Source organism: Sminthopsis crassicaudata, chromosome 4 (genome assembly GCF_048593235.1).
Source record: "Sminthopsis crassicaudata isolate SCR6 chromosome 4, ASM4859323v1, whole genome shotgun sequence".
Classification (NCBI taxonomy): Eukaryota; Metazoa; Chordata; class Mammalia; order Dasyuromorphia; family Dasyuridae; genus Sminthopsis; species Sminthopsis crassicaudata.
Genome location: NC_133620.1, coordinates 347,562,454 through 347,575,606, shown reverse-complemented (window position 1 = coordinate 347,575,606; position 13,153 = coordinate 347,562,454). Strand labels below are relative to the sequence as shown.

The window sequence follows — 13,153 nt, the reverse complement described above, 5'->3', positions numbered from 1 at the left end:
CAATTCACCTATGCCGCCCACCTATTGCAAATCTCACAGAAAAGATCAGAGTCTCTTCTTTCTCCAACAGACTCTACTGTTTTTGTGTCTAAGGAGAAGATTTCTCTAAACACAAACAAAACCAAAACCAAAACACAAACCAAACCGGCAATAATCTGAGGGTCTTGATGAAGAAGATGGGGCGATGAGGGCAAACCAAAGCATTCTAAGTAAACCTTAGGATTTTTCTTTGTAGCAGGAGAGCCGAAAGAGTAGAGTGCAGAATTGAATCCACAGCGCCAGATTTGTAGCACCCGGACTTCACACGTTAATTCATACACTTTGCTACAGAGATCTGCTTCACTTCCTTTAACCCGGGGAGAGTAATGGAATTACAAACATCCTTAATAGAACTTGGAAAAGGAGCGAGAAGCTAAGTAAAAGGAATCCACTAGAGCTAAACTCTGAAGCTTCAGAAAACGCCTACGCGCAAATGCAAACGCTCACTCATTTTCATATAATAAAACATTTATTTAATCTATGAAAATAATATACAATAAATACTTTCCCCTTTTTTCTAGTAAAGAATTTTAATAAATAATCTACTGTCTAAAACTTAAAAAAAGAGGAAAATAGGTCCCTCTGGTTTTTTTTTTTTTAAGAAACCCCCCCAGTTTTATTATTCCTGAGATTTCATTGAATATTTATCAAAAAGATTTGTCTTTTTTTTTTAAGAAAAGTACAAATGTCTAATAAATTAGGGGGGGAGAGAGAGAGAGAGAGAGAGAGAGAGAGAGAGAGAGAGAGAGAGAGAGAGAGAGAGAGAGAGAGAGAAGAAAACGGATAAGATTCTAATTCGATAATACCTGAATTTTTAGTAAAACTTATAAGGATTCTATGGGTATGAGGAAAGGGAAGGGAAGGAGAAAGGAGTACTTTAACCTACAAAGAGGACTCCCCGTTACGAAATGAAGAGGTCAGGAAGAGTGTTAGATGTGTTTGGGGGAGGGTTGTTATTGGAATTGTAGATGTTCTAAGTCTATGGTTCGGAGCGTGCTGGTGAAGAAATCCAGATCTTCCTCAGAGAATCGAACTGGACTGTCCAGGGAGCCCTGCAAGGTAGGGGAAAGCCCCCCCGAGAGCTGGAGGCAGGAATCTGAAACAAAGAAGTTGAGATCTGGCAAGAAAGGAGAATCTTGCCTCTCCGGAAATGAGTCGTCCAAAAGGGTCTCTGGTTCCATCGCCCCTGGCCTGTCCTCCGGGTACTGAGGACTCTCAGAATTCGAATTCTCTGATGGAGCGGACAACAGTCGAGGTCCTAGCTGGCCTAGGGAGGGCTTAGTGGGGAGAGAACAGGCCTCTTTATCCCCTCGGGACCGCAATGGAGCATCCAGAGCTTGACCCAAAGCCGGGCTACCCTCGGGCTCCTCCGCTGGGTCACTGCCTTCCTCTAGAGCCCCAGGATAAGCTTCGCCATCCAGAGGTTCCTTGTGCTGGTTCTGTCGTTTATGTTTCATTCGCCGGTTCTGAAACCATACTTTCACCTGCCTCTCTGTCAAATCTAGCAACGCGGCGATTTCCACCCGGCGGGGCCGACACAGGTATTTGTTAAAATGGAATTCCTTCTCCAGCTCCAGCAGCTGCGTGTTTGTGTAGGCTGTTCGCAGTCTCCTGGCCCCGCTGCTGCTTCCATCCTGAAGTCCAGGAGTATCTGAGAGCGGGGTGGGGGGTAAGGGGGAGAGGAAAAAGGTGGGGTGGGTAGGACGGGGAAAGAAATGTAAAAATAATATAAGTATTAAAGTGGGGATACAGCTCCGCTCCTCCACCAAGTCTCCTACTAATCCAGCCGGCATGAAGCCCTCCTCCCCTGATATAGAGGAGATTCAGTGGGAACCCTCCCACTCTCCTTTTTAAAAAGGAGGGCCTCTGCTTTTGTACAGCTATTCATTCCATTCCTCTTCCCTTCCATTCCCTTCACGGAACCCAGGCAGAATCTGAGGTCCTCAGCAAAATCATGGGAAAGGAACTCCAAGCCTGGAAAATGTCTCATGCCCCTATCCCACCCCCACACTTCAGGAAGGAGAGAAAAGCAATTCCCGATCCCTTCTAACAAGATCTGTTATGCCCACAATTCATATAGAATTCTCAGACACAGGAAAAGTGAGATCCCTCTCTTAACTTACCCTATCCGACATCGAGATACTCCACTATCCCCACCCCCCACAGACAGTTTTGCCGACGCTCTAAAATTTTTCAGCTGCTCTTAGGGACCTGGAGGGGGAGGGGAGAGAAGTTCTCCTTTCCCCTCCCCCAGACAATTCCAGCAGTTCTCCCATGCCCATACCCCAACATACTCACGTCCCTGCACTGAGAAATGAAAAAGCAAATAAAATCTTTTTAACCGTTTATGGGGGGGGGGGGAAGACATTCAAAGAAAAAGGTAATCTTAAAACCATTTTCCAAAAATCTCCTTGGGTTGAGATGGGGGGAACTAATAGTCCAGGCCCCGACTTTTCATTCTACTCCTTGGTTTGTGAAAAGATAGGGACTAGGTGAAGAGAACCCAACAGCTTTCCCGCTCCGGAGACCTACCCTAGATCCGTGTCTACCCTTCTACTTCTCCCCAGTCTCCTCAAACTGCTTAGCCCACGCCCCCAGTCCACTATACTGACCTGTGGGTGATCCAGCTCCAGAGGCCGGCACCGTGGAGGAAGCTGGGGCAGGGGATGAGGCCGATTGGTTGGGTTTCTTGGTCGATTTCTTCTCTTTCATCCAGGGAAATTCGGGGGCCAAGGGAGCTGCGAGAAGAGACGGCAGTGGAGGCGGCGGCAGCGGCGGACCCGGCCCATCCTCGGTTCGCCTTTGGCTCCGGGGTCTCTGAAGGGTGGAGGCGCCCGGCTGGAGGTTGGGGATGGTTTGCTCGAAAGGAGGAGGAGGAGGAATTAATGTCGACTCCTTGATTGATGAAGTTTGAAATGTCTCCAAGACAGCGGGGAAGGAAGTCAGGCACTCGGCAAGCGATGGCTGGCTGTTTATAAACCCAATCTCCCTCTCAAATTCAAAATTCATGGCTTTCAATGGTCCCAGCCTCAGGGTGGGGGAGGGGGGCTGCGAGGGGGGGGGAATGTCAGGAAGGGAGGATCGGAAGGACCCCCCCTCCCCCCCCAAGTTACAGATGGAGTGTTGTTGGAGGGGGAGGGAGATTTTGCGCTCTCTCTTTCTCCCCCCCCCTTTTTTATTTCGGGTCTTTATAATTGTATATTGCTGATAAATACAGGCGTATGGGGACTCTCTCTATTAAACCCGAGACTCGGCCGAAATTGCAGGCAATACTCGGTCACGGGACCGGCCTCGGCCAATCGCTCACCAGGCCTGGTAGAAAACAGAGAGCATTCTTTCCTTTAATTGATTCAAAAACTCCGGAGGACCGCGATGTGGACACTGTCAATCCCCCGAGATCCCTCATGTCTTCCTCACCCCATTTCCCCTCTTTCCTAAACTGGTACTGAAACATTACTCCTATCAATGGAAAGACATGTAGGGAGGAATGATGGGGAGGTCGCCTATAGGAGAAGTCTTCCTCCCCCATCCAAATAAATACATAAGAATAAATAACAAGAATAAATTAACCTTTTTCAGAATAGCAGAGCAGATTGTGAAGCAAAACCTGGCGGGAAGAGAAATTTTAAATGGACGTTATTTCTCTTGAAAGTTTTCACTCTGGGGAGCAAATATCACTCTTTTCCCTACCCAACCCATTTAGCCCAAAGGCTAAATCTAGCAAAGATCAATAGTTTTCAATTCTGACACTTAGCACTGAGACATAGAGACATTGCAGGAAAGGCAGAATGATGTAAGGGAAAATTAATTCTGGACTGGGTATTAAAAGGCCCTAGGTTGCAATCAAGGTCTTCCTGCTAAGTTGCTGTGTATGACTTTGAGCAACTGATTGCACCTCCCTAGGTCTCATTTTCCTCTTCTGTAAAATAAGGGGATTGGTTTTTCCTAAAGTTCCTTCAAATTCTATGGTTGTACAAAAGTTCCAATGAATAACTAGATTTGATATACTTGTATTCAATTTCTGTGTCCTTATTTATATTCCAAATTTATGTATATTATACATCTATGTGTCTCCATCTTTTAAAAGAAAACCTTATTAGTCATAAATGCCCAGAATTCTATTTTACCTATTATTCATCAAAGATTAACAGCAAACATAGAGATCCACAGACTTAAGGGTCTTGATTAGAAATATGAAGACATTTGCTTTGGAGAAAGCTTTCATTTTTTCCCAGGACAGTATCTTCCTTTGGAATGTTCCTTTCCCAGGTCTATTTTAACTATTTTGAAGGAGGAAATTGAGAAGAACTGAATTCAAATTCTCTTGCTCAGTTTTGAAAGGAAGATTTTTAAGGTTTGGAGAACTAATTAAAACTTAGGAATATGGGGGGGGGTGTATGTGTGTGTGTGTGTGTGTGTGTGTGTGTGTGTGTGTGTGTGTGTAGCTGAAGGTGGATGTGAGGGTAGATGCTTTATCCAAAATATTTGATTGTAAATAATAAGCCACTACAGAAAGTGAAAAATCAGTTCTTGGGAAGATTTTTAAATAAGTAGATCAGAGGGACCAGAGAGTAGAGGAGGCGATCAATCTTAGCCCTCTGACAGCTCCCTCCTATTGCATCAAAGAATTTGGCTCTTTGGAAAAGGGAGAGGGAGTCTCCTAAAATCATGGTCTCTTAAAGGCCAAGGGGGGCGGGGAGGATGTAAAGGAGAAAGGTGAATCAGGAAGACCCAGGGGTAGCAGATGGGAAATGAGAAAAGAGAAAATGCCACCAACTTAAGGGGAAAGTTAGTCTGGAAAACTCCCCAGGCTTTCCCCCTTTCCCCTCTTCCCCCATTACTTCAAGCAGCAAGCTGGAGAAAGGAGAAAGAGATGGCTAGGGGAGAAATGGCTACTCGGCTTGGGCTGCTCGATCTAGGAACTTAATTTCTGTCAATTAGACATTCGTGTGGGCGGTGAGTATTTTAAGAGAAGCTCAGAGTTGGAATCGGGGGAGGAGGGAGAGCCCTGACTGAAGCACAGACACAAAGGGGTGGAGGGAGAAATAGAGGGGCAGTAAGGGATCCGGAGAACTTGTGTATAGGGTGGAAAGTTTGGGGTTTGGGGGAGCTATTGGAACCACAGAATGTCTAAAAGAGCTTGTTGCTTTTGGGGAAACCAGCTGAAGTTCGAGCTCAAGTCAGTGAAAAAAGGGTTTTTCGTCTTTGGGATTTTTTTTTTCTTAGGAGGGAAGGATAAAGATTAGGATTCTTTAATAAATCTTCCCTAAATGTTTATCATTTTTGGAGCTTCAATCCCTCAATAAAAGATAGGGAACAGGAAAAACTTGTGATGTTGACTTAGAAGGCTCTGTAGGATTGGCCTAGTGAGTTTGGCAACTTTCTCTCTGCACCTCAGACAGAGAGCTCTTGGAAGAAGAGGAGGAGGAGGAAGAGGAAGATGAGGAAGATGAAGATGAAGATGAAGAAGCCCTCCTTACAGGTTGTACTGCTAGATTAAAGAGCAGTGTAACACTTGATTATTAAAGAGGTAGAGGTGGGCCTTTAGCAAAAGAAGATCTAGATTACCAGAGACATTTTCTAGCTGGGATTCATAGAGCAGACATATTTTAGTTTAATCGCTGTCTGTAGATAGCTATCTGAGCTTCTGAAATCTCTAGAAAGGCAGGGCAAGTAGACAGCCAGCCAAAATACTCCCTTATCTTTCTTCAATTCTTTTCGCCTGTTATTCTTGTTTTCAAACTCTCGCTAAAAAATCTCTGCCTTCTCCCCTCACTCTTGTTAGATAAATAGTCCATCCATCGTCCCCCATACTCCACCCCCTCCAACCCCTAACATGGCGCCTCATCCAGTTACATCATCCAGAAAATGCTATTCAGAGAAGAAGAAGAAAGAGTGAGAGGGAATTGGGATGGGTGGGGAAACCCTTAAGCATTATTTGATCCCAATCAAACTTTGCACGCTCTCCCGCTTTTAGATTATAGGGTGACCCAATGGCAAATTGCTTGCTGCTTGGATGAACCGAGTCCAGTTAAAATCTTACATAGAACAGGGGGAAAATCGGGTTGCTTTTTTATTGTTATTTATCGTTGCATAAAGACTGTAATTACTAACCTTGGACTGTCTGGATGCAACATAAAAATGAAAATTAGCCCTCGCTTTAAGACTGGGGGCTGGGAATCAAACGTGGTCCTCCTTTATCCCTCCCCACTCCGTGCATACATATACACACTAAATATATGCTTCTAATTAAGCAGTGCGAGCACATCGCTTACAATTAGAATTATGCAACTCTTCAGCAAATCCACCATCGCTTCTTCTTTCAACGAATTAGCCCCATATTTCAGACTCCCTGTCCTTTCTCTCTCTTATCGGCTCCGGCGATTCAGCGCTGACATTTCATCTTTGACAGACGCTTTCTATCCTCGCTCCCACATCATAAAACTTTTATGGAACCGCGACTAATAAATTAAGTTTTTACCGGGATTGGGAAAACCGAGAGGCCCACAAGTCGAAGAATTATTTTATTTATTCTCCTGACCCAAATGTCTCCTCCTACCCCCTTCCTCGACTCCTCGCAGCTGCATCAACTGCTCCTCTCCTTTCCGGATTGGTTGCTTTCACCGTTTTTATTAGATTTAATTTAACTTCGGTTGCAACGTTCTGACCTGAAAACTCTAGGCCTTAGAATTTATTTATTTAATTAAAAAAAAAAAAAAAGATTAATCATTTTCCTTTGTTTTCATTCTAGACCCAATGGTGGTTGGGCTCCAGGGTCACGTGATGGCTTCTTTGTAGCGGCGGAAAAGCCTTGTGAAGTTTAGGCTGGCGAAAGGGAGATGGAGCTGTTATCCAGAGCAGAGAGAGGAAAGACAGACAGAAGCAGGAAGCCAGAGAGAGGGAGGTGGTGTAGCTAGGCAAATGCAGATCCGTGAGAGAAGAGCACAAGAGCTTGTTAAGTAAGCACCAACTTGATAAGTTGGCAGAATGTTACCACAGGAAACAAACAGAATTCAAAGGAGAGATTCAGGGAGCAAGGGGAAGATGCTAAAGTGAGGAGTGGGAAAGAAAGCCAGAATGTTATCTTCAATCCCCCTCTTAAATATGGAAACACTGGACAACTTGATTGTTGCCTGACCAATTGGACCAAAGAGACAAGGTAAAATTGATAACAGAAAGTTTATTCAAGAATTGCTTGACAGACAACCCTTTTTAGTAAGGAAAAAGTAACTCCTAAGAACAAATAAAGATTTCCAAGAGGGAGTAACTCTAAATCTACAAATTCAGGACTATACAGAGACGATTAGGAGCTGAATTCATGCCTTTAAGAGAACTAATTACAATTGCTCATAAGTACAAGGATAACATAAATCTACGGCTCTTTCCTAGAATACAGTAATAACTAAAATTGAAAAGGTTTTACGACAGGAAACACAACGTCCTTTATAACAAGTAAATACTAAAAGAAAAAAGTACAATTTTCTTTTGTACTTCATATAAATACATAATGTTGGGTAGGGGGATAAATAATACAAAAAAAAGAAAATATTTTAACAGGCTATAACCAATAAATATATATGAAAATGTTCACTAGAACACACGCTTTTAGAGCAACGCCTGGATTCTTCGGGCCCAAGCATCTCTCACAGTTGTTTTTATATCCATTAAAATGTAAACTCTAAGTGCAACAATGGTATCCCAGTTAGGAGCATTAGGCCAGCACATACCAAAGGCGCTGGCATCAGCTCAGGCCCTGGGACATACAGTTTGTTCAAATATACCCTGTTTTCACGTTAAGTCAAGAGATTAATCAAATAATAATAATAAAAAAAAAGCTTCTAACCCCTTGTGTCTGGATTGCTTTTTGTGATGAGCCCTAAAAAGAAGAGGGAGGATGTGGTGATTGGACTGTAGAATGAGAAAGTGGGGGCAGGGGGAGACAGGCAAATATTTAGACCTGACAACTTGCTTGCCCCAGGCCTACCTCTGCTCCTCAGTCATTTTTCAAAGGGAAAAAAATATATATAGCTATATTTTTATAATATAGGCAGCTATGACTTTCAGGATCTCTCAGCATCCCTGAGCCCACTGAAAATTGAATGGGGAGGGGGGGGGAGGAATCACCAGGTATACAGGTCTTAAAATCCTGGAAAAAGGATGTAGGGCTAACAAATAGAGTGAATGGGGGAGGGGAAAAGGAGAAGGGGGAGTGAGGGTGGCCTTAGAAAAGGCCCAAATGAAAGGGAGAAGGATGTAGATTTTGAAGGTGCTAGAGAATGGAGAAGTTAGTGCCCATTCTGTGCCCTGGGAGTTGAAATATTTGTATATGCTTTCTTTTTAAAAAGACAGAACTAAGAAGTTATCTGGAATAGCCAAGAAAAGGTGGGAGGTGAGTAGTTTGGTTGCCTTTTGCTAAATCATCCTATTCTCTTTTAAAATGTGCTTCTCCACAATCCCCACTTCGGTTTTCTGAGCTTCATCTTCCCCTAACTTCCCCACCTCCCAGGCAGTAAAACTAAAAGTTGTATTGGAGCTTTGGAGTTACTAGGGAAAATGGGGGCAGGTTATGGGGATGGAGAGGGACAAGATCTCTAGCCTGGTTCGGATTCGGGAGTGAAAGTTTGAATGCCAATTTTGCAATGAGGGGATGTGGGAGTACGAGAGGAAGGGTGTAGGTACTTAATACCCTTAACACCCTCCTCTCCCCCCAGCTACCACCAGGCCCTTTCTTCGAAGAGAAACTCCCTCTCATCCTCCCTCCTGCTCTTTCCCATCAGTTCTCGGCAATCTCAGTCTCGCTGGCTCTTTCCCACACCCTCTTTTCTCCTTGTGCTCCTCCACCCCACCTCCCGCATTTCTCCCATCACAGGTGTGTCAATTTGGGCGCTTCTTGGATTCTACCCTGAGGAGGCGCATGGTGAGAAGAAAGGTCTGTGTAAGTGGGGTGTGGGTCGCAAGGTCCGTGATGCTGGTTGGGGGCCATAGAGGGCGCCCCGTTGTAGTCCAGGTTCCCCGACGGATGGTGGGACAGGTGGTTGAGGCCATACAGGGAGGGGCCGGCAGGGGGCGGCAGTGGATCCACGTACCCGCCCCCCCCGACGTACACAGGGCTGCTTTGCATGCTCGGTGTACCGTAGGCTCCCCCATTGCCTTGGAGAACGTGAGGTTCGTACTCAGGAGGCGCTGGATTGGGCGTGTACTTCTGCGGGGCGGCACAGCCCTTGAGTGGCGGTTGGTAGTTCGACGGCAAAGCATAGGCATTCTGGTGGGGTTTGCCGAAGGCAGGAGGGGACGGGGTCTCATAGCTGGAGGTCATGGTATGTAAGGCGTTCATGAAGCCCGCTGTAGATTGCATGGGCTGAGGGGGGCTGCCGGCTGGAGATGGGCCTCCGGATGAAGAACCCAGCCCCTTGGACTTCTGGTCTTTCTTATACTTCATCCGCCGGTTCTGGAACCAAATCTTGATCTGGCGCTCGCTCAGATTAAGTAAATTGGCCATCTCCACCCGGCGAGGCCGGCACAGGTAGCGATTAAAATGAAACTCCTTCTCCAGCTCCACCAGCTGTGCACTGGTGTAGGCTGTCCGGGCTCGTTTGGAGGCCGAGGATCCCGGCGGGCTCTTGTCCCCTCCCCCGCCTCCCCCGCCACCCCCACCCCCTCCTCCTCCGCCGCCTCCACCACTGCCACCGCCGCCGCCACAGTTTTCTGCCGGATTGGAGGGGGTGGGGGAGGTGGAAGGAGAGAAAATGAAATAAAAGATAATTACTGTACACGCCGAAATTGAATGCATCGTTTCTTAATAAATCCAGGCCTCGGCTCTGAGCCTTCTCTCACCCTCCCCTTTCTCCCCCCTCCCCAAACCCCGCTACCCGTCGCATTAGCGGACACTCCATAATAGTGGCATTTATTAAGAGACCTGTTCTCCACTCGATGCCCTAGCTTATGAAAATTTGATCATGTCACGCAGACACAAGCTGTACGGCCATTTATTTATGACTGGATTATTCTCTCCTCCTCCTCCCCCCCCTTCTCCCCTTCTCTAGCTCTTCTCTTCTCCTCCCGATCTCAGATTTCCCTTCCTTCCTTCTTCAATTCTGAAAAATAAAATATTGCAGAGTACTAACGAAGGGTCTAGAAGTGAAGGCCATATTTGGAATCTGGGGATCTCAAAGCCAGGAGGCACAGACCCAGGGTCACAGTGCAGGATAGATGAGTTCTGGCACACGGCAGGGACACCTCAGTGATTGTGATTAATACCCACAATAATCATACTTAATAATAATCAATCGGCTTGGGGGCCGCTCAGGGGCTGTTGGACTGCTTTCTGTACAGTCCCACAGACTCAAGCTCCTAGGCCTGATTCTCCTAAAAATGTGGCTTTTAATGCAAAGAGCAAATGTGTTTGGAGAGTGGAGAGAGGGGGAAGGTGGGCTAGGGGTTCTTAGATAAGAATATAGATAGATGCAGGTGTCAGTTAAGTTGAAGGGGTACTCTACTCTTACCAAAGTAGTAGCCCCCTGTTACTTGACCCTTCTTCCCGCTCTTTTCCCTCCCAGTATATTTTGCCACGTGGAAAGTTCTGGGTGGATCCTAAGCAAGACTGATAATCATAATAATAGAAATCAAAATAAGGCAGAGAGAGGGAGGGGCAATACCTGTGCTGGGGGAGCTGTTTTTCAGTTTGGAGTTTTGCCTCGACTCTTTCATCCAGGGAAATATCTGTTTGCTGAGGGTGGAGTTGGAACCGGGGCCGCATTTGGGGGGAGCGTTTTTGCCGGGCCCACTGGCATTATTGCTGTTGCTACTGGTGCTGGTTGGGACAGCATTGGGAGGGGGCGAACCCGGAGGGGGGGCTGAGTGGTGGTCCGGGGCCAAGCCAGGCCTCATACAGCTGCCGTTCAACTCTTTGCTTTTGCCATGGGGGGCTGTATTGCCCAGGGCCTGGAGTGAGCAGGCCGAACGCTGGTAGTCTCCTTCCAAATGCGAGGCTGATTGGAAGGGGGGCTGAGTGGGCCCGTCGTAACCGAAGCCATTGCTGCCAGGGTAGGAATAACCTCCGAACAGAGCTGCTGTGTTGTCGTAGTAAGTCGCTTTCTGCATCGCTGGACAAGCCCTGGGTGGCGGGTGGCAACTTGCAAGGGTCTGATACCCTCAGGACTGGACATTGGCACCCCGGGGTCACGTGATGTGCCGGACCCCCACCCTCCGCCCCCCTCCTCCCGTGGTCTCTTGGAAGCGGCTGACCTGCGGGCGAGAAAGGAGAAACAAGGGAAGAAGACTGGGTCTCGAATCCATCTTAGGCGCTGAAAAGAGAGCTGACATCAATAGGGTTTTTTCTCTCAGCGCCCCCCCCCCCACCTCCCCGAAGCAGATGCTGAGGCTGCCTTCCTGACATGAAGCTGAATTTTGTGGAGGATTTTATTTTAATACAGAAAAAAGAAATTTCATCCCTATTAAAAACGGTGAGAATGCTGATTTTGGAACCTCCTAGATCTAACACTCGACTAACTTCAAGTGACGTCTATCCCTTTTCCTATGAAATAGCCTTTGACCTCCCTCCTCCTCTTACTCCTCCTCCCAAGTATAGGGTAGGGTGTTAAACTGCATTGGGGTGGGGGGGAGTAGGAGAGCAAGAAGACTGAAATAAAAGGGCCGTCATCTTCATCATCACTATCATCATTCCAGGTTCCCCTATCTCCCTGTCTTCTTGTCCATTTCCAATTCTCCTTCAACCAAACGGAATTAACCTGCCAAGTTGGGCAGAATGGAGAAGCAAAGATCAGCAAGTAATTTCCCGAAACAAAACCGCTCAAACCCGCATGACAAAAAATCTCAAGTTTTAGCCTTCTTCCGTCTCCAATTTTCTCCTTTTCTTTATATTTTCTTCTGAATCTGACCAAATCCTTTACTCAATCAAGACTGAACGGAAGTCCAGGGCCAACCAGTCTCTTTCAGAGACCCCTGATCCCTGCTGAATAGTTCATTCACCTTTTCCCTTCCAGTTGGTGCCTCCACCATTTGGTACAGGTTTTCTCCACCTCTTGTTTTCTTCCCTCTGTGCTTTTGTGTTCCCCTACCCTCTTTCCTTTCCCCCCTTGTTTTCATAGAAAGGAGAGAAAAATAGAAGATAAAAGAGAAAAAGAAGAAGAAAATTGTAAGACTTATGGAGTTCTCTACTTCGGTCAAGAAGGGCTCTTAAACAGCAAATGACTTGCTAAAGAATATCAACAAAATGGTGACTTTTGATACTAAAAGTTGAGTTCTTCCTGCTAGCTATTTTAACAGTTCAAAGAAGTCCACCCCCCACCCCCAAAGCAAACCAAATAAAATCCCTATTCTTAATTGTGTTTTTGGAGAAAATGACAGCAAAATAAAGTGGCAAGCCGCTGAGGACATTGCCTTTTTTTTTTTTTTTTTTTTCTTGAGAAAAAAAAAATCTTCGTTTTGGCTGTTTTCTCTTATCGTTCCTTAACTGCTACTCTTAGATATGATAAAATTCTGCAAGTTGACCTTTTATAACACGTATATTTGTTGTGAAGTCATTTTAAATGATACATATCTTAAAAGAAAAAACTCTTAAGGGAAAAAGAACTCCAACTTTCTCTAGCTCCTCCACCAAGAATGTCCTCAATGGCACATAACGAATAAATATTTAATCTTAAAATCTGAATTGAATTCTAGGGATAAGTTTCTTTTCTGGGAAAGATACAGGTCTGGAAAGAAGCGGGCTCTCTTGGAGAAGGGTCCTTCTTACTCAGATAACGCAGGCCTTATTGTTAGCACCGCTATTATTATTTTGATTTAGCCTTAAATGAGCTTTGGAGCAGTCCTGGCTGAAGGGTGAATTAATTAACACGCATCAGCTGAGTTTGTTATTAATAGATCGGAGAGGGAAACTGAATACAAACTGAAAAGGAGGGAGTTGGCGCTGGTGGGAGTTTTATGTTGTCTAGATTATTATTACAGTAATAATAATAATAACAATAATCATAATGATTTGGCTGGAAGCCTAAAGCCGATCAACTCTTTGAACACCTCCAAAACCCCTTGACCACCCTTTCTCCCAAAAGAATCAACAACCTGGAAGCAGCAAGGCCTGAAGTGTGCTTTAGCT

At 45.7% G+C, this 13,153-nt stretch overlaps 2 protein-coding genes across 2 annotated transcripts; both read right to left on the bottom strand.

Annotated features, from left to right (window-relative positions):
• Positions 1 to 489: 489 nt before the first annotated feature.
• HOXB2 (homeobox B2) lies at positions 490 to 3,284 on the bottom strand. The gene is made up of 2 exons (XM_074261258.1): positions 2,652 to 3,284; positions 490 to 1,690 (listed from the first exon to the last, which is right to left on the bottom strand). Exons 1-2 carry the CDS (start codon positions 3,046 to 3,048, stop codon positions 993 to 995), a joined length of 1,095 nt encoding a protein of 364 aa, XP_074117359.1. The 5' UTR covers positions 3,049 to 3,284; the 3' UTR covers positions 490 to 992.
• Positions 3,285 to 7,199: 3,915 nt separating this feature from the next.
• Positions 7,200 to 13,147, bottom strand: HOXB3 (homeobox B3). The gene is made up of 2 exons (XM_074261255.1): positions 10,695 to 13,147; positions 7,200 to 9,744 (listed from the first exon to the last, which is right to left on the bottom strand). The coding sequence occupies exons 1-2, from the start codon at positions 11,137 to 11,139 to the stop codon at positions 8,903 to 8,905; spliced, it is 1,287 nt and encodes a 428-aa protein (XP_074117356.1). The 5' UTR covers positions 11,140 to 13,147; the 3' UTR covers positions 7,200 to 8,902.
• Positions 13,148 to 13,153: the final 6 nt, after the last annotated feature.